The 23,970-nt window shown below is 37.0% G+C and overlaps 5 protein-coding genes across 5 annotated transcripts in view; 2 read left to right on the top strand and 3 right to left on the bottom strand.

Moving 5' to 3' along the window:
* Positions 1 to 1,556: 1,556 nt before the first annotated feature.
* LOC6032685 (battenin) lies at positions 1,557 to 8,259 on the bottom strand. The gene is made up of 5 exons (XM_001843193.2): positions 7,784 to 8,259; positions 2,748 to 2,914; positions 2,530 to 2,688; positions 2,109 to 2,469; positions 1,557 to 2,046 (listed from the first exon to the last, which is right to left on the bottom strand). Exons 1-5 carry the CDS (start codon positions 7,994 to 7,996, stop codon positions 1,618 to 1,620), a joined length of 1,329 nt encoding a protein of 442 aa, XP_001843245.2. The 5' UTR covers positions 7,997 to 8,259; the 3' UTR covers positions 1,557 to 1,617.
* A 9,078-nt stretch (positions 8,260 to 17,337) lies between these two features.
* Positions 17,338 to 18,050, top strand: LOC6032686 (probable small nuclear ribonucleoprotein Sm D2). The gene is made up of 2 exons (XM_001843194.2): positions 17,338 to 17,511; positions 17,581 to 18,050. Coding segments are annotated over exons 1-2 (360 nt in total). The 5' UTR covers positions 17,338 to 17,509; the 3' UTR covers positions 17,939 to 18,050.
* On the bottom strand, positions 17,952 to 19,098 carry LOC6032687 (proteasome subunit alpha type-6). Its single transcript, XM_001843195.2, has 3 exons — positions 18,866 to 19,098; positions 18,464 to 18,796; positions 17,952 to 18,395 (listed from the first exon to the last, which is right to left on the bottom strand). The coding sequence occupies exons 1-3, from the start codon at positions 18,939 to 18,941 to the stop codon at positions 18,064 to 18,066; spliced, it is 741 nt and encodes a 246-aa protein (XP_001843247.2). The 5' UTR covers positions 18,942 to 19,098; the 3' UTR covers positions 17,952 to 18,063.
* Positions 19,099 to 21,093: 1,995 nt separating this feature from the next.
* LOC6032691 overlaps positions 21,094 to 23,970 on the top strand; it is a 79,796-nt gene continuing 76,919 nt past the window's right edge. The window contains exon 1 of the mRNA XM_038249840.1: positions 21,094 to 21,328. Within this exon, the coding sequence (XP_038105768.1) occupies positions 21,278 to 21,328 (51 nt within the window). The 5' untranslated portion in view covers positions 21,094 to 21,277. The remainder of the gene's footprint in view (positions 21,329 to 23,970) is intronic.
* Positions 21,324 to 22,148, bottom strand: LOC119765603. The gene is made up of 2 exons (XM_038249849.1): positions 21,549 to 22,148; positions 21,324 to 21,486 (listed from the first exon to the last, which is right to left on the bottom strand). The coding sequence occupies exons 1-2, from the start codon at positions 22,118 to 22,120 to the stop codon at positions 21,387 to 21,389; spliced, it is 672 nt and encodes a 223-aa protein (XP_038105777.1). The 5' UTR covers positions 22,121 to 22,148; the 3' UTR covers positions 21,324 to 21,386.

The following is a 23,970-nucleotide window of genomic DNA, read 5'->3' as shown; positions in this document are numbered from 1 at the left end:
CTTAAATTTCTTAAATTTCTTAAATTTCTTAAATTTCTTAAATTTCTTAAATTTCTTAAATTTCTTAAATTTCTTAAATTTCTTAAATTTCTTAAATTTCTTAAATTTCTTAAATTTCTTAAATTTCTTAAATTTCTTAAATTTCTTAAATTTCTTAAATTTCTTAAATTTCTTACAATTTCTTAAATTTCTTAAATTTCTTAAATTTCTTAAATTTCTTAAATTTCTTAAATTTCTTAAATTTCTTAAATTTCTTAAATTTCTTAAATTTTTTAAATTTCTTAAATTTCTTAAATTTTATAAATTTCTTAAATTTCTTAAATTTCTTAAATTTCTTAAATTTCTTAAATTTCTTAAATTTCTTAAATTTCTTAAATTTCTTAAATTTCTTAAATTTCTTAAATTTCTTAAATTTCTTAAATTTCTTAAATTTCTTAAAATTTTTAAATTTCTTAAATTTCTTAAATTTCTTAAATTTCTTAAATTTCTTAAATTTCTTAAATTTCTTAAATTTCTTAAATTTTCTTAAATTTCTTAAATTTCTTAAATTTCTTAAATTTCTTAAATTTCTTAAATTTCTTAAATTTCTTAAATTTCTTAAATTTCTTAAATTTCTTAAATTTCTTAAATTTCTTAAATTTCTTAAATTTCTTAAATTTCTTAAATTTCTTAAATTTCTTAAATTTCTTAAATTTCTCAAATTTTTTAAATTTCTTTAAATCCTTAAATTTCTTAAATTTCTCAATATTCTTGGATTTCTCACCATTTTTAAATGTCCTATTTTTTGAAATTTCGTCATTTTTTTATTCATTGATTTCAAAGTTTTTGGTATTTTCTTTTTATTTCTGGAAACTCTTATTGTTTTATTTCGTGAGTTTTTTCAGTCTCTTGATTTTTTTAAAAAGTTTCAATTTCTTATTTATTTATTATTTTAATTTTTTTTTGTTTTTTTTTACTTTTTGATTTTTTCAATTTCTATGATTATTTATATTTATGGAATTTATGGATTTTTTTAATTTCTTGTATTCGTGGCATTTTTTTTTTTAATTTCAAGTATTTCTTGAATTCTACAAAATGTTTTATTGATTCAGATTTGCCTTATTTTTCAGCGTAGGGGCTAAGGGTAAAATACATAAATTCAAGTTTTTTTTTATCTCATTTGTATCAAGTAAGCTTGACGTTTGCAAATTTACTGTTATTTTGAACTACAAAACTTTGTTGACACCCGTTTAAGCAAACACAATTTCCAGCAAATATTTGGCACGATTTCCCGGGACGTCGCCCGGACATCCGTTCCATTTTCCAACAATTGTCACAATTTCCCAACATCAGCAGCTGCCCCAAAACAGCTTGGACAAACACTTGCCAAAACCCTCCGCAATTTGCATAATATCAACCTAGTTTTGGGGTACTCCGCCCCTCCTTCTGTTACCTTCAGTTTGGGTGCTCACTTCATCTGGTCCTGTACAATTACTACACGACATGATGATGGTGGCGGACATTGTGTGACGAACTTTTATAGTTTAATCAAAACAGTTTACAGAAAATATTTTTTCGTTTTTATTAAAATTTGTGCGATGAAATCGCCTAGTAAATTAAAACAACAATAACCTAACCTCACTGTAACCGCGCTGGAACCGGCAAATCACAGATGGCGTTGTGCGACGGAATCGATGCGATACCGGCGAGCGCAATTCCGACCGAGTCCGAAATCGACGTGATCATCATGGCGTACTCGCGCCGCGCTTCCGGCACCTCGATCTGCATCCGGTAGAACGTGTTGACGTAACCGCCACCGCCCAGCAGACCTTCCCACAGGATCAGCACGAAGATGATCCAAATCGAGGGGGTGAACATGTAGATCGCCTCGAAGATGAAGAAGACCATGTTGATGAACTGCAGCAGGGCCATAACCCAGACGTGCCGGAAGTGGACGATGTTGACGGAGGATCGCGAGATGAACACTCCGACCTGGTAGAGGACCTGGTACCAGCGGTACTGCTCCGACTGGGACAGCGAAATGCCCGGGAAGTAGACGAGCTCAAACTGGAAGGAAATATTTAGAGTGTAGTGAAGTTTTGACAGATGCTCTGTGAACGTGCCCTTACCATTCCCTGGTTGATGAAGTACTCGAAGAGGTACACCAAAATCAACGGAATCATGAAGATAAACAGCGACGGGATGTAGCCCAGCTTCTGGCGCCAATTCTCCAGCGGTCGTTCATCTTCCGGCAGGGTACTGTAGTCGATAGCTTGCTTAGCACTGTCAGCGGTCTCCTCCAGCGCATCTTTACTGGTGTCTTTGTGACGTAGCAGAACCCAAAACGAGCAAGCTTCCAACGCGGGTACAACCAGCATGACCAGCATCGTTGCCTTCGGAGACAGTCCAGCTGCGGTCAGCCCAGTATAGGACAAAGATCCAATCACTCCGGCGCCACCCGTTCCCGAAGACCACGTGGAGATGACGTTTCTGTAAGTGCACCCGTCAATTGATCGTTCTAACATTACCGCAGGGCATTCAAACACTTACTTGTTGAAGTAGCTAGCGTACGCCAGGAACGTGGCTTCGCCCAATCCGGAACTGAAAGACGTGCAGATGACACCCAGGAACAGAACCCAGTCGGAGGTGGCGAAAGCCACCAGCAGGAAACCGGCCGCGGCCAGCGAAACACAACCCGCAACTCGAACGCTAAAATAAAGATAACGTTAGAAGTCGTGAACGTACCCCTAAAACAAACTTTAACTCACTGTTTCCACAGCGGCAGGAACGACGCGACCAGCTTGATGCTAAGTGCCGGCAAAATGTCCGCCAGCAGAATCGCTCCGGTGGACAGTTTGTTGCAGGGTCGCTTCTCGTATGCGAACGCAGCCGGGTCCCCGCTTCGCAGAAGGGTGGAATTTCCCGCCAACGGATCCTGTAAATAGAGAGAGAGAGCGGACATTGTTGTAGCGAATCGCGAATCCTGCGGTTTCAGTTAAGCAGGTTAAACCCCCCGGCACTTAAAATAGCCACTCAACCTACACGGCGGTGGACACACGTGCGGTGCACGCGAAAACAGCGTAGGCCATGCTAATTTAAATTGCATCAAAGTAAGCCGTGAGCTTCTCGATGGACTCTGACCACTGCAATGGTAGGCCGGCTCTTTGTGACCCTGCGGTGGTGGTTTCCACCTGGTTGACGTGACCCGACGTTTCCAAAGGGCTCAACTGACAGGTGTCAAAGTTACACGCTTGTTTAAAAATAGCATGTTTGTAAGTGGACTCTTTGAAAATTTCCCAAACAAATACACCCTTTTGCAATGTGCGTCAACCGGAGACGAAATCGCTGAGAGCATGCTGTTGCGGCCAGTGGGAATTTAATCCGGGCACATGATGATGATAGCGAGGCGGTTTAATTTCATTTTGATCCTAATGAACAACCTTCTCATCGGGCTGCACCTACACTAGCCTGTCCCATTTTGAGGTCATGTCGAGGAATTTCAGGTGCTCACTTCTTAAATGATAGATTATGATGTTAGGAACAATGTTTTCTTAGACAAGAAAAAATAATAAAATACTTTCTCGCACCCCCTAGTCGATTTACTGAAAAAAGTCACTTTTTTGAACAAATTTTCTAAAATCGCTTGGAATCAATACAAAAACTGTTTCGATCAGGTGTGTATTATCTTCAAACGATAGGTTTTTGTCCATAGATTAAGATGCACTATCAATATTGGAAAAAAAAATTAAGTTTTTGGACTCTCCCAGGCGGATTTGTGTCGAAAAAATCGCATTTTTTTTAAACTTTTTTCAGAAATGTTCATTTAATTTAGGGTAGCCTATTTTTCCCAGTGAAACCAATACATGCAGCCTGTAGGAAATTTCATGGCGAACATTTTTCTCTCTAAGAAAATGCAATTTCGACACTCCAGAGCCGAGATATTTGAGTTTTAGTAAGGAAAAAAGTGCCAATTTTCAAAATTTCTCAGAATTCAGAAGCAAGGCCTACTAATTACACGATATAGCAAGCATATGTCTCAAAGGTCAGGGTATGCTTTTTTATAGTAATTTTGGCCGCTGAATCCGAATCTGAAATCAAATTTCGTGTAAACAGTGATGTTTTGGAGCTACACCCTTTTGGAATGTTATTTGCGTGTTTAAGAGGCAGTTTTTGTAAATATTGCTCGGTTTGTTCTAGAGGTCGTATCGAGGTGCTCCGAAACTTTCAGCGTTTGTTTGTCTATACATGAGATTAACTCATGCCAAATATGAGCCCTCTACGACAAAGGGAAGTGGGGTAAAACAGGCATTGAAGTTTGAGGTCCAAAAAATATAAAAAATCTTAAAATTGCTCGCATTTTAGTAAAACTTCATCAATTCCAACTCTCTTAGATGCATTCAAAAGGTCTTTTGAAGCACTTCAAAATGAGCCATAGACATCCAGGATTGGTTTAACTTTTCTCATAGCTTTTGCAAATTACTGTTAAAAATGTTTTTTTTAAACCTCCATATCTTTTTGCAACAGCCTCCAACATCCATACTCCCATAGGTTAAAAGATTGGTAATTTCATAGACTATAAGCCTACGGGAATAACTTTTTGGCCAATGCAGTTTTTCTCATAGTTTTTCGATTTTTCTATAACAAACATTTTACAACGTTAGTTATTGTCCTGCATCCATAGCGGCACTTTTTAGTCTCACTTTTGTCATATTCGAAATCCTCGGAAAATTCAAACTTCAATGCCAATCCTGGATGTCTATGGCTCATTTTAAGTGCTTCAAAAGACCTTTCGAATGCATCTAAGAGAGTTGGAATTGATGAAGTTTTACGGAAATGCGAGCAATTTTAAGATTTTTTTTATATTTTTTGGACCTCAAACTTCAATGCCCGTTTTACCCCACTTCCCTTTGTCGTAGAGGGCTCATATTTGGCATGAGTTAATCTCATGTATAGACAAACAAACGCTGAAAGTTTCGGAGCACCTCGATACGACCTCTAGAACAAACCGAGCAATATTTACAAAAACTGCCTCTTAAACACGCAAATAACATTCCAAAAGGGTGTAGCTCCAAAACATCACTGTTTACACGAAATTTGATTTCAGATTCGGATTCAGCGGCCAAAATTACTATAAAAAAGCATACCCTGACCTTTGAGACATATGCTTGCTATATCGTGTAATTAGTAGGCCTTGCTTCTGAATCCTGAGAAATTTTGAAAATTGGCACTTTTTTCCTCACTAAAACTCAAATATCTCGGCTCTCGAGTGTCAAAATTGCATTTTCTTAGAGGGAAAAATGTTCGCCATGAAATTTCCTACAAGCTGCATGTATTGGTTTCACTGGGAAAAATAGGCTACCCTAAATTAAATGATCATTTCTGAAAAAAGTTTCGAAAAAATGCGATTTTTTCGACACAAATCCGCCTGGGAGAGTCCAAAAACTTAATTTTTTTTCCAATATTGATAGTGCATCTTAATCTATGGACAAAAACCTATCGTTTGAAGATAATACACACCTGATCGAAACAGTTTTTGTATTGATTCCAAGCGATTTTAGAAAATTTGTTCAAAAAAGTGACTTTTTTCAGTAAATCGACTAGGGGGTGCGAGAAAGTATTTTATTATTTTTTCTTGTCTAAGAAAACATTGTTCCTAACATCATAATCTATCATTTAAGAAGTGAGCACCTGAAATTCCTCGACATGACCTCAAAATGGGACAGGCTAACCTACACGCTTGTCTATTTCTGCGATTTTATTTCAAGCAAAATACCGCCCCAAATCGGATGACAATTCCACCTTTATCTAATCGCTTGGAGACAACCGAATTGTGCCCCCTGCCCAATTGAAATGCCAATCTTTGTACTAAACAGCCTCGATAATCAGCAGCGTTCCGATAAGAAAAACGGTTCCTGAAGTCCGCCAGACGTGGACGCAATAAAAAGTAATCAAAAATTGACGAATTCGACAAGCGCCATTCTAATTCCGTGAACGTGGCCCGACTGTGCAAATTCGTACGAAACCCTTGAATTTGAAGAACGTGCGACCTTTGGGTCGCCAAATCTAAGCCAAAGGAAGACCACAACCACGTTCCGACGAGCACGTTGCGGAATTGTTTACGTTTACGTGCATTTGATTACAATCAATTGGTACCTCGTTGATACTCGCTTATGGCTGATGAATGAAAGGGAAGAATGCAACGTCTCTCTGAGCGGGGTGAACTAATCGAACGAACATAGTAAACAAACTTGAAGCCGGTCAGTTACTCGCGACGTTACGCCATTGGGGATTACACAGCTTAGAGTGTACCCGAGTTTAATGATACAAAAGCAGCCGACTTGGTCATCACAGTAGGCGCAGCGCGTGATCGAAACGTTGAATTGTCACGTGAACGTGTTATAGGGGATTTTTCAAGGGATATTTCATTAACAAGCTTCTATACTTTGAATAGCCTTCGACAATGGTTACAGTAAAAAAATAGTTTACGAGCACTTTGTTTTTGATCCTCTCACATTGTTTTGCTCAATTTGATTCGGACTTACACAGGATCTTTTTAACTTTTGCAACCGTGTATAAAATGTTTGACAGTTGACTTGTGCCCGAAACTTCAAACACGAACAAAAACATCGAAGCGAAGATTGGCAATGAAGTTTTGGAATTTTGACAGTCTGGAACGCATGATTTTCTCCTTTATCGGTTTCCCGCACGGGTGAAGTGGAAATTGTTGCACATGGCTGAAGTTGGCGATTTTGTAACTTACCCCAATTTATGCTAAATTCAAAAATTTAAACACGAATCTAGAACAAACCGGTTTTAAAACTTAAGATAAACTAAAGGCACGATGATTTGTTGCACAATCTTGCTTAGAATCGCAATAAAAGCGGTTTAAATTGAGAAATGTAAATACATTTTTTTCTGGACTACTATTTAACGAAATTTTGTGCATTATGTAACGTTTATATTTTTTTTCACATTAAATTTAATTTTTAGGTTCGTCCACAAACAATTTCATGTTGGTAAACAAACTACGCCATATTGCCAATGTTGTTCGGTAGCTCATATCAGGCCATCGCCGGGGCCCTGGTCCGGACATTCTAATAAATTTCAAATTATTTATATTTTAAGATACAGTCGGCTCTCTGGCTGTCGATCTTATCGATATCAATATTGCTCCAGCTGTCAATAAATTTTGCAGTCCTTCAAGAAGCATGCTTTGATTTGTCGTTCTACAATTTGATACCTCCCGCTCTCGACGGTTTCTTCAATATCGAAAACGACAGACTCCACTGTAATAAACTTCCACTAGCAGAGATTTCAGTAAACCAATCGTGCTGAAATCTTTCATAACAAGATAAACAAGCCCCCGAGTTGATTTTTTTTTTCAGGTGCTCACAACACCGCCAATCGGAGTCGTTGGTAAGCCCAATTAAGCCCAAACAATACAACCGATATCACTCGCCCGCTCGTGATAAGGTGATTGGTGGTCACTTGTATCTACCGTAGCATGTACTCCACGTCGAACACTTCGCGATAAGAATTATGAGTTGAACCACCAGAACATTTGCATTCGCCAAGGCTACTACCCCGTTATCAAGGTTTCACATTAGATCACCAAACGTGGCCAAAGGTCACTTCGAAAAAAAACGCGAAAATCAAAGCAACCTAGACGATCGCTTCGAGAACGCACCAAGGCCTACCACGACGCTCACCGGTTGTTTTGATCAGCTGCCGGCGCAGCAAACAAAGCATGCAACGCGCGCGACCTTCACGAAAATCAGAACACAGCTCTTCTTCCAACACTCACCAGCATCATCATCGACTTGCCGTCGTCGCCATGGTCCCCGCCTCCGAGCTCCTTCAGAATGTCATGCGCGGCCGTTAGCATGACCACGTAACCATAGTTGTTACAAAGACCTAAAATCCAGTAGGCTACTAGATCTCGCCACAATCCACGATCGCGAGGGGCTTCGCGATCCTCACGCAGTGATCGCTCGTCTTCCGTCGACGTCGTGGCCATCTTGGATGCTGAACTTGAACTTGAACGCCGGAGCGAGTTTCTGCCTTCCACAAATCCGTTAATCAGTGCGCAGACAAGCTATTGACATCTCATCTGCTCCAGGCCTGCTAGACCGGACTTTGTCGCTGAACGTCTTGCTCGTTCAACCGCAACGACTTAACTGAACCGAACTGGGCAGCTACTTTGTGTGTGCACCACAAACACTTTCCATTCATTGTGTTGTAATCTGAGTGGCCTATAGCAGCTGACGAACCGAACCAACTAGCCAAGCCATGCTGGTTTGATTGTACCATTATCAGCAAGAAAAAGTGGTGGAGGGCCCCCATTTTTGGACAGCATCGACGAAGAAGACGTCAACGACTGGGGTCGGACTGTAGAAGCAAAAATGCACTTTTAAGCGTCCGGTTCAACTTGAAACGAAGTGGTGTTGGTGAGCGAAACTGCTCATTTAATGGCTGCTACTTAGCGTACCTGGCTTAAGTTTGAGGTGTGTTGTTTAGTGAGTGTTTTGGTGTGAAAGATAATGATGATGACGGTGAGTTATCTTTTGTGTACACACCTGTGGATTGGTTGATTCCATCGAATTGGCAATAGAGTCGCGTGATGAGGTCGTAAAAACATTGTGGAGATTTTGGACGAATTTAAGCTTATCAAGCTGCGTAGGAGTCGAGGTTAGTGGATAGTTCGACTCTAAACTTTAACGCAAACTTACCAAAATCTAGCAAATACATGCTAAAATCGCTCGAAATGTGTCTGCTTTTTAACTAAATAACTTATTCCTAGGCTGGTCGTCAAATGTCCAGGCAACATTTTTAACAGGGAAACTATTTTATCGAAGGCTAGTAATGAGCACGGAAGGAACGTAAAACATTATTTTAATCTAAAATTCTGAGATCCTAAAACCTTAAATTCAAAAACTCTAAAATTCGAAGATTCTAAAAATTATGAAATTCCCAAATTTACCGCGTTCAGAAATTTTGAAATTACCAAATTCAGAAATTATAAAACTCTAAAATTTAAACTTCTTGAATTGAAAATTCTAAAATAAAAAATTCTACATTTCCAAAATTTTAAACATCAAAATTAAGCTACTAAATTTCTTAAATTCTGACATTCTATAAATTTAAAAGACAATTCTAATGATTCTGGAATTTGAAAACTTTTAAAATTATATATTTAATTTAGAAATTCAAAAGACCTTCGCATTTTTTTAGATTACAGTCCAGACTCGATTATCCGAAGGCCTCGGAAAAATTTCACTTCGGATGATCGAAACTTCGGATAATTGAATAACAAAAAAATGTTTTTTTTTTCTATGTCTAATTTTTGATTGTCGAGCTTAGGTATGACCCCTAAACTACGCTAAAATAATTTAGAATTTTCAAATCCAAAATGGCGCCCAAAATAGTATTGAAAAAAAGCATTTTATTTTTTAATAAGCAATCAACAACACAAATTTGACTTAAATGGGATCGTAGAACTCAAATTTTATGTTAAAAACAAGAAAATGAAAAAAAATACGAAAACATTTTTTTTGTTCGTGATTCGAATATCAGAAGTCCCATACAAACCTTCGGATAATCGAACTTCGGATAATTGAGGCTTCGGATAATCGAGTAAAAACCTAAAATTTGAAAACAGTTGAATTGTAAGATTCTTAACTAAAATGCCTAGATTCAGACATTTAAAAGTCCAAAATTATAAAATTCTTGAATTAAAAAATTCCGAAATTTTAAAATTCAAAAAATCCAAAATTGAATTCTGAAATTGAAAAAAAAATTAATTTCCAAATTTAAAAACTCAAACTATTTGAACATTAAAATGAGAAACTCTAAAATTCGGAAATTCTTCAACTCAACAATTCTAGGATTCTAAAATCCTAAAATTTAATCGTTATATAAATTAGAAATCGAAAATTCCAAAACTCTTAATTGAAATTAAATTAAATTAACAAATCCGGATTCTAAAATTAAAAAAAAAAAGCTAAAACTCTGAAAATCATTTTTTTAATTTGAAAATGAAATTCTAAAATTCAAAAATTCTTCAATTTAAAAACTCTGAAATCATTAGTGTCTAAAATTCTACAAATTAACACGCAGAAAAATGTTTTGTTGATTTGAAAATCATGATTTTTGTTGAATCAACGCTAAAGGGACCATCCATAAACCACGTGGACACTTTTTTTGGTAATCTGTTACTCCCCCCCCCCCCCCTCGTGGACAATTGGGTACTAAAGCCCTATGTCAATTTTTATATACAACGGTAAAAAACACGATTAAAAGCCATTTCTGATCACTTTTTTTCATTTTAATGCAAAAAAAAATATTGACAAGACAACATTTTTTCGATGGATCAACTATGGTCCCCTTGAAAAGAGCTGTCAAGTAGGACCTTTTCTGTCAAGAAGGACCGTGAGGTATTTTTTTCAAAATTGATTTCAAAATCCATTTTAAATCCTTTGGAGTCAAACAAAGGGTCATTGGACTCAGAAAAATAAGCTTTATCGTTGTGGACAATAATATCACAAATTTAAGCTTCATTTTAGGACCCAATTGTCCATGCAAAAAAAAACCTTTTTTGTATGGATCGTGGACAATCCACCATACCCCCCCCCCCCCCCCTGAAGTGTCCACGTGGTTTATGGATGGTCCCAAACGTCAAAGCAGCTTTTTCAAAACAACAAAAGACTTTTGTGGAATTGAGAAAATCAAGGTTTGTTTCAACGCAATTTTTTTGTTGATTATATTCAACACAACATTTTGTTGATTCAAACCTTGATTTTCTCAATTCCACAAAAGTCTTTTGTTGTTTTGAAAAAGCTGCTTTGACGTTTTGCGTTGATTAAAAAAAAAATCATGATTTTCAAATCAACAAAACGTTTTGTTGATTCAAATTTGTCTTATTTTTAGGCGTGTCTAATTCTTATAAAATAGTTTTTGTGTTTTTTTTTTTCAAAAGTATACATTTAATAAATTTTAAAATCGGAACCATTAGACGTAAACGGCAGCAAGAAAAATAAAGTAGATAAAATACAGTTGTTTATTATAAAGGAATAGTTCTTCCAAATCTAAAATAACTTTTTATTATATTCCTGGATAAAATATGCACGACAATTAAGAACAAACACGCTCTTGTTTTCCCTGCAGCTAATTTTCGGTTAACCAAAACTCCAGCTTAAGTTTCTGCTAGCATATGTGTATAATCCATTTTGTGACGAAAAAAAAAACAAAACAAAACAAAATGCTAAAAGCAAGACGCTTTTGTCGCCACTAAACAAGACACTCGAATTAAAGTGCAATTGAAAACTTTTCGCCGGTTGTGTCTCACTGGTGGCACACTTTTGTGAAAGGTTTATAAACAAGGCGGGGGAAAGGGGGGGGGGTGTTAAAATTAGCCAACCCCTTGTGTTTGTTTTGAGGTTGTCATCCCACGAGAGTTCTTTTTGAAATTTTAAAATTAACACATGCTTTAGCGTGTCTCGGAAAGTTCAGTTTAGAGTGTATGGAGTCGAGTTCATCCGTTATGACAACTGTCAAAATATAATGACAGTTTTCATGTATGTCAATTGAAACACTCTAAATTCAGTTTACTAACAATACGTTTTCTAAGAATAAACAGCATCAAATAGGAACCACCCCAATCCGCACCAAAAAAGCCGTTTATTGTCGTGGAAAAGCTCCCACCACCAAGGAAGCCCGGAAACTCCAAAACACGCAAAACTTTTCGTCCAAAAGTGGATCTGCGACGCCTTCACCAAAATTGCCGTCAAAAGAGAGGGCGGGAGGAAAAGTGTTCCGTTATTTGACAATTTTTCTCCGACAAGAAACCGGCACCGGGATGCATATATGCGGATTTTGGGGTTTTCACTCGGTTTCCACCTCGTTCCGTCCAAAGTGTCTTATTGTGGAAGTTTTCGTTCTAAAGTGGGAAATTTGCAGTTAAAGGATGAATTTCAAGTGAACAAAATATTGCAGTTTGTCATTTATTCCGAGTTAAAATCACAATTCCAAATAACTGTGTCAATGACAGGAGCTGTCAAAAAAACACGCTTAAGCCAAGCTTAAACATCTTTTCAATCTCAATTTGCGTTCAATAGTCGCCATAAGAAAAGTCAATTTCGCAATCGGAAAATGCATCGCAAACCCCCAGAGGAGTGATGCCATAAAACTTAACGAAACTAACTGTCATTCACCGATGGGGGGGCGCAGCAGCGCACTAAACGAAACCAGCAATCGAGCTAAACGACGGAAGGCAATAGAGATAGCAATCTATTGATTGCCCCCCAGTCCCGATTCCAGGAAACTCTGCACAACTCTGAATAAAAAAAGGAAAACTTTTCCCCTCGAGAATGTGGCGCCATTTTTATGCAGCTGTCAAACTGAACTATTCAGACCATTCAGATGCAAATGCTCTGGCTGCACAGTTTTGAAACGAGGCAAGTACATATATTTTCCCGACACTTGGCCCACGTGCTCGATGCACACATACACGGACAGTTTCGTTCATAAATTTGACGAGGAGTGCTGCAGGCTTGCTCAAGATGGCGTGGGGCAAACTTTTCTTTTTCAGAACATCATGTGCTGCCATACCTACTCGAATGGAGGAGAGAAAGCTGCACAGATTTTGCGTAGGTTGAGATGTTTCGTCTAGGAGGAAGGAAATGGTAAGAGGAAGGTAAAACTTTTCCGAGGATTTATTGTTTTGATGGGCTATTTTTAGAACCGGTTTTCTTTTCTGTGAATGGCAACTTAGTATCTGGCCCCCCCTACGGGTTTATGATTGCGACGGTAGACATCTGATTATATTGACATGTGTAGCAATTTGGACATAAACGACGAGAAATCTTACGATTCTTTACGAATTTTAGGTGAATTTAAATTAACAGTGTAATTCTAAAACGTCAGAAATGCTACGTAAATCAAATTAACACCGTAAATTGAATTTACTTAGAAATTTAATAATATTTTTTCAAAAAACTAATGTTAAAATTTTTAACCAGTGTTAAAAAATTTCATATTAAATTTAAATATAAGCTTTTATGATGACCAGTCGCCAAATCGCCACTTGAATCAGCCTTTGTTTGGTGCAAAATCCGTTAAACAATAGAGCTCACCCACAAACTCCCTCAATAAGTGAGTGCAAATTTATTTGTTTGTTTGCTGTGTCATTTTCAATATTCATTCACCCTCCACCCGCAAACAAAGAGCCCACAAGTAAATCCTTAAATAACAAAACAATAGCACCGGACAAAGCGCACTTTTTGAATTTGCGATGTTTGAATTTGAATGCATTCATTGGGCGGTGGCGAGAACAACAACAACAGATTAAATTTCAATTTCCACACCCACACACGAGCAAACGAGCACGGGGCAAATAAACAGCCGTTTCGCCCCACGTTTAGAAAGTGGCACATTTGTGCAAATTTGCAAACTGCAATTTTCGGCAATGCACTTTTGAGTTTTGCCACGTACCAAAATCGTTCAATTGGGTACTAAAGCCCTATGTCATTTTTTTTGTACAACGGTAAAAAACACGATTAAAACCCATTTCTGATCACTTTTTTTCATTTTATTGCAAAAAAAATATTGACAAGACAATTTTTTTTCGATGTATCAACTATGGTCCCCTTGGAACGAGCTGTCAAGTAGGACCTTTTCTGTCAAGAAGGACCGCGAGGACAATTTTTCAAAATTGTTTAAAAAATCCATTTTAAACTCTTTGTGGTCGTACAAAGAGTCATTGTACTCAGAAAAATAAGCCTTATCGCTGTAAAAAATAATATCAGCAATCTAAGCTTCATTTTAGAACCCAATTCGCTATGCCGGCTACGCCTGAACGTATGCTACGAATCGAGGCCCTCTGGTGGAGTTTTCCCCTAAAAACCACGCTGAAGCGTGGAAATTGCCTATCGGTAGGCGCAAAGCGTGAAAAATCTCGTTGTCCAAAAGCATCTAGAATTTTCCACATTCGCAAAGCGGACACCTCTATGCTAGAATTTCGTAGTTTCAGATTTTATCTCCGAGATCAGCAGCCACAAAATTTTCCGGGAAAACCATTTTCCCCGTTTTCCACCTCCTCGCACCGAATTTGTTGCAGGGAATCAGTTTCCAACCGTGTGGCAAACGACGATGATGATGATGACGACGATGTTTTGCGGAAAACCACACACCGTTGCAGGTCCACTTCAGAGTGGGTTGAGACTCTGGGTTTTGTGCACTGCTGCCACCACCGCATCAGAAGCTAAATGTAATGGAATTGCTGTTTATAATGTCAGCAAAGGACGGAACTGCTGGATGCTGGTGTGCTCAAATGTGAATATGAGCTGTAAATTTTGGACAATTGTGAAAAGTAGGTCGAACGGCGGGGCCGCAGTTTGGGGATTAGGATTTCCAGGATGTTGTGTTATTTTGGGGTAGCGAAATAGACAATGCATTTAATCTGGGTTGTTTGTCGAGTTTAAGAAACATCTTTGAAACATTTTAAAAACATTAATGCAAGATGAAAATTAATTTCTTTCGTGCTATTTATAGTACATTTTACCCATATTGCATTCTGTCATTTTAACAACTATTACGAGCATACCAAAACCAATAATCATGGATTTTTGCAAACTTGAACCTTGAATTTGAACTTTTGAATTTTGCCACGAACCAGAATCCTAATAACTATTCACTGAGATCTGACAAAAAGTTTTCTAGGCCCAGTGAAAAAAATGACCAAAACTACCTAAATGACCAAAATCACAAAAATTGCCAAAATGAACAAAATTTCCAAAACGACCAAAATCACAAAAAACCCCAAAATTACCAAATTTAACAAATTGACCAAAATTTCCAAAACGACCAAAATCTCAAAATGACCTAAATCACAAAAATTACCACAACGTCAAAAATCACGAAATGACCAAAATCGCAAAAAAACCCAAAATTACCTAATTGGGTCCTAAAATGAAGCTTAGATTGCTGATATTATTGTTTACAGCGATAAAGCTTATTTTTACTGAGTACAATGACCCTTTGTACAACCACAAAGAGTTTAAAATGGATTTTTAAATCAATTTTGAAAAATTAACCTCGCGGTCCTTCTTGACAGAAAAGCTCCTACTTGACAGCTTGTTCCAAGGGGACCATAGTTGATCCATCGAAAAAATGTTGTCTTGTAATTTTTTTGTTTTTGCATTAAAATGAAAAAAAGTGATCAGAAATGGTTTTTAATCGAGTTTTTTACCGTTGTACATAAAAATTGACATAAGGCTTTAGTACCCAATTTACCAAAATTACCTAAATGAACAAAATGACCAAATTGACCAAAATAACCAAAATCCAAAAATCCAAAATCCAAAAATGTCCAAAATGACCGAAATCACCTAAATGATTAAAATGACCAAAACGAAAAAAAAAATCAAAATGACCAATTTGACCAAAATGACTAAAATTACCTAAATTACCAAACTGATCAAAATTTCCAAAATCACCAAATCACCAAAATGGGCTAAATCCTAGGCTAAATCACCTAAATTAACAAATTGACCAAATAACCAAAATGTTCAAAGTTACCGAAATTGGGTACTAAAGCCCTATGTCAATTTTTATGTACAACGGTGAAAAACACGATCAAAAACCATTTCTGATCACTTTTTTTTTAAAGCAAAAAAAAATGACAATACAATTTTTTTTGATGGATCAACTGTGGTCCCCTTGGAACGAGCTGTCAAGTAGGAACTTTTCTGTCAAGAAGGACTGCGAGGTTAATTTTTCAAAATTGATTTAAAAATCCATTTTAAACTCTTTGTTGTCGTACAAAGGGTCATTGTACTCAGAAAAATAAGCTTTATCGCTGTAAACAATAATATCAGCAATCTAAGCTTCATTTTAGGACCCAATTACCAAAATGACAAAAATGATCAAAATGACCTAAATTATTAAAATTACCAATAAAAATACCCTTATCAAAAATGACCATTAATTTGTTAATTTTTGATCACTTTTTTATTTTAATGCAAAACAAATAGACAAGACAACATTTCGCAATTTTTCAAAATTGATTACAAATTCAATTTTAAACCATTTGTGGTCATGGCAAAGGACCATTGTTCTCGGAAAAATAAGCTTAATCGTTGTGAACAATAATATCAGCAATTTAAGCTTAATTTTTCTCATTTTAAATACTAAAAATTAAATTGCTAAGGCAACATTGTTTTCGATGGATCAACTATGATCCCCTTGAAACGAGTTGTCAAGTAGGACCATTTCCAAGACCTTTTCTGTCAGGACGGGCCGCGAAGCTAATTTTTCAAAAATGATTTGAAAATCCATTTTAAATCCTTTGCGTTTGTACAAAGGGTCATTGTACTCAGAAAAATAAACTTTATCGTTGTGAACAATCGAGAAATTAAAAGTGAGAGTGTGTGCGTGCAGCATGGAGTTAAACTTTTCAAAGTGCTATGATAATCTTCACAGCAACTTCACAGAAAGTTTAACTCTATGTTGCACACACTCTCACTTCTAATTTCTCGATAATATCACAAATTTAAGCTTAATTTTAGGACCCAATTGGGTCCTAAAATGAAGCTTAGATTGCTGATATTATTGTTAACAGCGATAAAGCTTATTTTTCTGAGTACAATGACCCTTTGTACGACCACAAAGAGTTTAAAATGGATTTTTAAATCAATTTTGAAAAATTAACCTCGCGGTCCTTCTTGACAGAAAAGCTCCTACTTGACAGCTCGTTCCAAGGGGACCACAGTTGATCCATCGAAAAAATGTTGCCTGTCAAAAAAAAATTGCATTAAAAAGAAAAAAAGTGATCAGAAATGGTTTTGAATCGTGTTTTTTACCGTTGTACATAAAAATTTACATAGGGCTTTAGTACCCAATTGGGTCCTAAAATGAAGCTTAGATTGCTGATATTATTGTTTACAGCGATAAAGCTTATTTTTCTGAGTACAATGACCCTTTGTACGACCACAAAGAGTTTAAAATGTATTTTTAAATCAATTTGCAAAAATTAACCTCGCGGTCCTTCTTGACAGAAAAGCTCCTACTTGACAGCTCGTTCCAAGGGGACCATAGTTGATCCATCGAAAAAATGTTGTCTTGTCAATATTTTTTTTTGCATTAGAATGAAAAAAAGTGATCAGAAATGGTTTTTAATCGTGTTTTTTACCGTTGTACATAAAAATTGACATAGGGCTAGTACCCAATTCGACTTGCTGAGCTCATGCTGCCCACTGTCGGTAAAGCAGATCGCCATATCTCAAGCCTAACGCTGTGTCCTGTCCCCCGTTCAACTCCGACAACTGCGTTCATTTGACATTTCGCTTTCAGAGAGTCGCCCAAGAACAAAACATTCAACCGCGGTGGAACGATTTTCGGCGTCTTTTCCAAGCTTGAAATTAAATTCCGTTTCAAGTAGAAAAAATAAGTGTTTTAAAGCTAGCTTTCTGGTGAAAATATCGATAAGTCTTCTTCTAATTTCATACCATCCAATTAAAGTCATCAATCGTCAAAAATGTAAGTATTTTAACGACTTTCAATCGCACCGTCCCTAACCCCACTTTCTCCCACCGCGCAAAACAAAAGGGCCCTCGCGAAACCAAAGTCGGAACTCACCCCGGAGGAGCTGGCCCGCCAGGAGGAGGAGGAGTTCAACACGGGCCCGCTATCCGTGCTGACGCAATCGGTGAAGAACAACACCCAGGTGCTGATCAACTGCCGCAACAACAAGAAGCTGCTGGGCCGCGTCAAGGCCTTCGACCGGCACTGCAACATGGTCCTGGAGAACGTGAAGGAGATGTGGACGGAGGTTCCGCGGGCCGGCAAGGGCAAGAAGAAGGTGAAGCCGGTCAACAAGGATCGGTTCATCTCGAAGATGTTCCTGCGGGGCGATTCGGTCATTTTGGTTCTGCGGAATCCGCAGGCCACGGCCGCCGGCAAGTGAAAAAGGTCGCGGGTTTGACGATGTGTGTGTGTAGCTTGTAAGATTTATTTTATAAATGATTTTTCCCAACTCACGAGACAAAGAAGGATTAAATAAACTTGAATTCATGGAACGGGTCCTCTTTTTTAATCCTTTTCGGCGATCGCAGTCAGATGGACCTCAATTTCCTCCTCCGTCAGCGTCCGGAACTCGGGCTTCTCCTTCGTGACCACACCGATTTCGATCTCCGACGGTCTAAAGTCCACGGCCAGCACGGTTGAGAGACAGGTGATGGCCAGCTGGATGGCTTCCTCCTCGTTGTAGTCGGCCTTCTTCTTGAGCTTCTTCTCCAGATAGCTGTTCGCTTCGGTTTGCTTGACGCCGACGGAGATGGCCCGGTAGCCGCAGTAGTAACCGGCCGGATCGGTCTTGTACACGCACGGTCCGTTTTCGTCGTCGTACGCGATCAGCACCATGCCTAACGGGGGAAGAGATGGTTTAATTAACTGTTTCAGGAATCAATTAAACACCCCGCAAAATACTCACTACATCCGAGCGGCCGCATCTCGGCGTTCTGCGTGTAAACCTGGGAAATGTCCGCCATCCGTCGGCACAGCACGTCCACCGGCATTTCGTAGCCGTACTTGTAGCGCCAGTTGGCCGCCTCGTAACGGGCCCGCTGCACCTGCGACTTGGAATCGGCGATCCGGCCCGTCATCACGCAGCCGATGTTCCGGGTTAGCCGGTACAGGTGCGTCACCGTCGACGGGTCAATCAGCTTGTCCGGAATCTTCTTCTGGGTGGCCACCACGGCCACATCCTTGCCCTTCATCGCAATCGAGGTCAGGCCCTCCTGGTTGATGGCTTTGAAGGCATACTCTGGAAGGCGGACCGCAAAACCCAATTAAATTCCTCCATCAAAGTAGGCACACAAAAGGAAAAACTCACCAACTTGGTAGAGGCGACCTTCCGGCGAGAAAATCGTAATGTGGCGATCGAATCCGGCGCTGCTTCCACGGGACATCGTTGCGGCAGTGTTGCTTTACGGGGTGGGACACAAATGCGAACGGATCTCGGAAGATTTTCCCCCAAAAATCACAAAAACTCTTGCTGGCGAATTTCTTCGAGGCAAGATGACTATCCAGAAAACAAAACTTGAACGAGTGAGGTTAGAAATCGCGTCAATGATTTGTTGATTTTTGCGACTCTGCCGGAGTTGTCGGAGTTCGCGATGACAGATGAGTCGGTAAAGCAGATCGCAAGATTGCGGGAGCATGGTGCTGGTATGGTGAAGGTGAGCAATGGCACAGCAAAACCATTATTTTTTTTTTTTTTTATTTGTAATTCGCTGTTTTATTGGTTACGATAGCCTGTGTATTTGACTTTAAATTTGAACTTTAAAGAACTGTTAAAAAATCAAACACAGCTTGATTTACATTAAAAAATGTTTTTAATAACTAAATCATGAGTTCTAGAGTTTTTTTTGATTAGGTCCTATAAACATATGAAAGACAATAGCTTATAGGTCCTTTTCAAAAAAAAGTCTGGAGTTGTTTGTTTGTATGAAGCCAAAAATAGTCCAAATTTTGTTATTTCTCACTCCGTTGCAATGTCACGGAGTAATCGATGTGACAAATGGAAAGTGTGGAGCAACACTTGAAAAGGGCACAAATTCTGAGACAACAAGGAATTTAAAAAAATATTCTATCGTTTTCGAAGGTTATTTTTGCAATTTTTTTCCTTCTCTGTCTAATTCGTTCTCCTTAGTACCAGTAAACTCTCTCCCCATTTTGAACAAATCAGCTGTTGAAAGGTAGTCCATATCTCAGCTCAGGATAACAACTGCACAAATGTAATTGTTAAAGCAACCTAATAAAATGAAAATGAAAAAAAATTAAAATATTCTATCGGTGAAAATTGCGTTTTTCAGAAAATATGTGTTTTTTTTAATACTAACGGAGACGTTTGATACTAAATAAAAATCGAAAAATTTGATTAGAAAATACTTTTTTTAAATTTATGCTTTCCAAAGGTAGAAGAAATGTGAAACATTTTGAAACACGACATGTAATAAGACTTATTAACAAATTATTAAAATTTACTTGAGCCACCATGCACCTCCTCCCATGGTATTTTATATGGGAAAACCTCGGGGAAAACATATTTTTTTCTGAAAAACGCAATTTTCATCAATAGAATATTTTGAACCGAACATATTCTTAATCAGGAAGGTGCACGGGAAGGCGAAACAAAACTTTCTACGTATAAATATTTTAATGGGTGTTTTCGATTTATAATATTTTGCTTCCTCCATACCGTGAAGTGTGTCTTTAATTTAGTAATGCACAGTCACTTCTTGTAAAAAAAATCCAATTTCTCATAAGACTTTCTAGGCCCAGTGAAAAATATATAATTAGACTCAAAAATAACGAACTTCTCGTCACACAGCAAAGAATGATCGAGCTCGAGCTGTCACAGTCTCCCTGCGAAATATGTTGGCTGACATATCTGGAGGTCAGTAAAAAAAAAACAGCTAGAAGTCGCATGACAAAAAAAACTTTACCTAGAAAGAGATAGCAGATCTGATGCAAAAAAACCCACAGCTGCCATGTAACCATACTTTAAATCTGTTGGTGAATTTCTGACTAGAAAGCCATATTCGAAGTATTGTTTACATTGAGGATTCTTGGTTTTATTTATTTAAGGTCAAACATTAAAACAAGTTTTTAGCGGTAAACGCACTTCGGAAGGAATCGGTCAAGAAAAATTTCAAATGGGCAGCAGCGGCAGCAAAAGCAAGCCAGATAGGGTGAAGAAAAGCCCCAAGAAATCGTTCCCTCTCCTTTGTTCTGCTATTCGTAAAGCTATTTCTTGACCGCCTTCCTTCTGATCTGCGTACTAGCCTTTTCTTGGAACGTCAAAAAGCACAGACGTAAGCAAGACATACTTTTTGCCGCTCGCTTATTGCTTTAACATCGGCTTTGGCCCATTCACATTATTTTGCTTGATTGAGAAATGAACTGAATTCTGTTTGAGTAAAAACTACTCGATTTCAACTCCCCCCCAGCACCTTGTAAATTTGGAGTCATTCTGGCAACACTGCTCTGACCTGACATTTCTGCACGAAAAATGACACTTGATTGCAGATGAAAACAAACGTGCGCACATTTTTCTGATAAAACTTTAAAATTTATTTAAATAATTTATTTCTCTATCTTTGAAACAAAGTTGACGAAGTGATTAATGAAAGTGATCGCGTGTGAAATAGTCTGTGTTAATTTATTTGTATAATAAAATTTCGCGGTTCCGCGAAAACTAAATTTCCTAAAAACAAGTGAAAGTGAAAAAAGTGAACTAAAAATGTATCGAATGAAACTGAACGATTCCGGGCTCGAGCTGATCCGGGACCTGGTAAGTACTCCCACGTTTGCATCTTTCTCTGGAACCTATCCCAACAAGGACAGTGGCCTCAGTTGCCAAAACGCTGCTGGAATCCCCGCTTGTAGAACGGCAACTCGTCCAGCTGCTTGATCTTGGTCTTGCTCGGAACCAGGTGGCAATTTGACCGCCTGTAAGAAAAAGGGAGATTTGAGGGAATGTTTTCAAAATGTTAGCCTGTCAATGGCAATACTTATGAATGGGTTTGGCAGTTTCACTCCACGGCCAGGAACGTTCCAGCTTGCTGACCCGTTCCATCTTCTCCAGCCGGAGCCGTTCCTCTTCGCCGATTTCCGGTTCCTCGTCACTGCCAAATCCGTCGTCGGTTGGTTCCTCCTCGTAGCGATCCCCCGACTCGTCAAACAGTCGTTCAAAGAATCCGGCAAAATTTTCCTCATCTTCCGGATCGTCCTCCTCTCCTTCGCCTTCCGGTTGTTCCGCCCGCTCCTCACCATCCGCATCCCCATCGGAATCCTCCAGATCTTCGCACTCCTCAATTATGGTTTCGTCCCGGACGCAACTTCCGCCGCGCATCGAAGCCGGCATTTCGCGTTGCATTTCCGGCGGAACGAACTTCGAGATGGTCTTCGTGAGGTAGCTCAGCGTGGCTTGGATTTGCATCGGAATCAGCTGGATGTCGTTGAGTTGCTTTTGCATCTGGCGCAGTTGCTCCTCGACGACGGCGGCATTAGCGAAGGAATCGCACGATTCGCACGATTCGCACGAGTGCGAGCGCGTGCAGCGGTCCGGACTGCGCGGGGTCATCGAGCGGGACAGGGACGAGGACGGCGGTCTCGGGGTCACTAGAATCAGGGATTTGGGGGTAAAGACTTTGTTTTTTTGGACTGTGATCTGTTTATGTAAATTCAAAATACTACGGATATTTCACTCGTAGAAAATATTCCAGAATTATAAAATTTCTTGATTCAAAATGTCCATAAATTCAAAAATTTTAAAACTTCAACTCTTCAATTCTTAAATTATAAAACAATAAAATTAGTGAAATTATTAAATTATATAATTCTAATTTTTTTAAAATAATAATATAAATTTTAATTCTGGAATTCTACAGTTCAAAAATTCTCAAATTATGAAACACTTGATTAATATTTTTTAATATTCCAAAAAATCTAAAACTTTAAAGTTATGAAATTCTATAGCTCTTAAATTCCTAAAATAATGTAAATTATAAAATATCAATGTTCTTTAAAAATTTAAAATTCAAAAATATTAAAATTTCTAAATTATTCACTCTTAATTTCTAACATTTTAAAATTCTATAAATCGGAAATTTTTAATTCTGAAATTTTAAAATCCTGAGGTTTCATATTTATGAAATCCTAAAATTAAACTTTAAATATTTAAATCCTAATATTTCGAGTAATAAATGTTAAAATTTTAAAATTTTATATTTTTTAATTCTAAAATTTTGTTTTATTCATTTTTACAATTTTATATTTTAAATTCCAAAATTTTACATTATGCCTAATTATTTTAAAACTTTAATATTCTAAAACTCTAAAATTCTTAAGCTATAAAATTTTTAAATTCTGAAATTTTATAATTAAAACATTTTTAGATTCTGAAATCCTTGATGAACTATTCAATAAAATTAATATTCTTTAAATCAAAAATTCCATAATTCTAAAATTTTAAAATTAAAAAATTCTATAATTCTTAAAGTTCTGAAATTCTTTATTTCTTAATTTCTCAAATTCTAAAATTTTATATTTATAAATCTTATTCAATCTTAAACTCTTTAATTCCAAAATTCTTCAATTCCTCAATCCTACAACTTTTTTTTAAATATTTTCAGCATAACACAATTCTTAAATTTTTCATTTTAAAATTTTATATATTTATATATTTTATAATTCTAAAATTCTAGAACACTAAAATACTAAAATTGTTAAAATTCTTTAAAATTTCAAAATTCCGAGATTCTAAAATTTAAAAATCTAAAATTTTAAATATTAATATAAATTTTAATTCTGGAATTCTACAGTTCAAAAATTCTCAAATTATAAAACACTTGAATTCTGAAATCCTGAAACAATTCAAAAAATCTATTACTAAAATTATAAAATACTATAATTCTAAAAATCAAAAATTTAAAATTTTCAAAATTCTAAAATTCTTAAAAAATGAAAGTTTATAATAAAAATAATCAAGCATTAAAAAATTTAAGCTTCTAAAATTCTTACATTCAATAACTCTAAAAATTTTTAATTCTCACATTCTGCATTTCAATAAAAAAAACTCCTTGATTCTAAAATTGTTTAATTGTTAAATTGTAAAATTCCAAATATTTAATATATTTTTTTTATAAATTTTCTGAAATTTAAAGTTTTTAATATTCAAAAAAATCTAAAACTTTAAAGTTATGAAATTCTATAACTCTTAAATTTCTAAAATAATGTAAATTCAAATATTCTGAAACTTTAAGATTCAATATTTCAATTTTACCTAATGAAACAAAAGTCTAGAAATGTTACTCCAAAAATGTACCAAGGTGATCTGTTTCTGTGCTGTGTAAGATAGGGCCAAAATGGGATACTGAAACATGTTATTTTTTAATGTTTTAGGCATCCACCAGGTCCAAAATTTGGGGTCGT

Source organism: Culex quinquefasciatus, chromosome 1 (genome assembly GCF_015732765.1).
Source record: "Culex quinquefasciatus strain JHB chromosome 1, VPISU_Cqui_1.0_pri_paternal, whole genome shotgun sequence".
NCBI classification, from domain to species: domain Eukaryota; kingdom Metazoa; phylum Arthropoda; class Insecta; order Diptera; family Culicidae; genus Culex; species Culex quinquefasciatus.
The sequence above is the reverse complement of the archived record's forward strand: the minus strand, read 5'-3'. Positions and strand labels throughout refer to the sequence as shown.

Excerpts from the sequence above, each read along its gene's own strand:
- LOC6032685 (XM_001843193.2), bottom strand. The coding sequence starts at position 7,996 with ATGGCCACGACGTCGACGGAAGACGAGCGATCACTGCGTGAGGATCGC. Across the intron at positions 2,915-7,783 it reads GCAAGTCGATGATGATGCTG|GATCCGTTGGCGGGAAATTC; the intron begins GTGAGTGTTGGA and ends CTCTATTTACAG. Across the intron at positions 2,470-2,529 it reads TACGCTAGCTACTTCAACAA|AAACGTCATCTCCACGTGGT; the intron begins GTAAGTGTTTGA and ends GTGCACTTACAG.
- LOC6032687 (XM_001843195.2), bottom strand. The coding sequence starts at position 18,941 with ATGTCCCGTGGAAGCAGCGCCGGATTCGATCGCCACATTACGATTTTC. Across the intron at positions 18,797-18,865 it reads AGGTCGCCTCTACCAAGTTG|AGTATGCCTTCAAAGCCATC; the intron begins GTGAGTTTTTCC and ends TCCGCCTTCCAG. Across the intron at positions 18,396-18,463 it reads GATGCGGCCGCTCGGATGTA|GCATGGTGCTGATCGCGTAC; the intron begins GTGAGTATTTTG and ends TTCCCCCGTTAG.
- LOC119765603 (XM_038249849.1), bottom strand. The coding sequence starts at position 22,120 with ATGACCCCGCGCAGTCCGGACCGCTGCACGCGCTCGCACTCGTGCGAA. Across the intron at positions 21,487-21,548 it reads ACTGCCAAACCCATTCATAA|GCGGTCAAATTGCCACCTGG; the intron begins GTATTGCCATTG and ends TTTTTCTTACAG.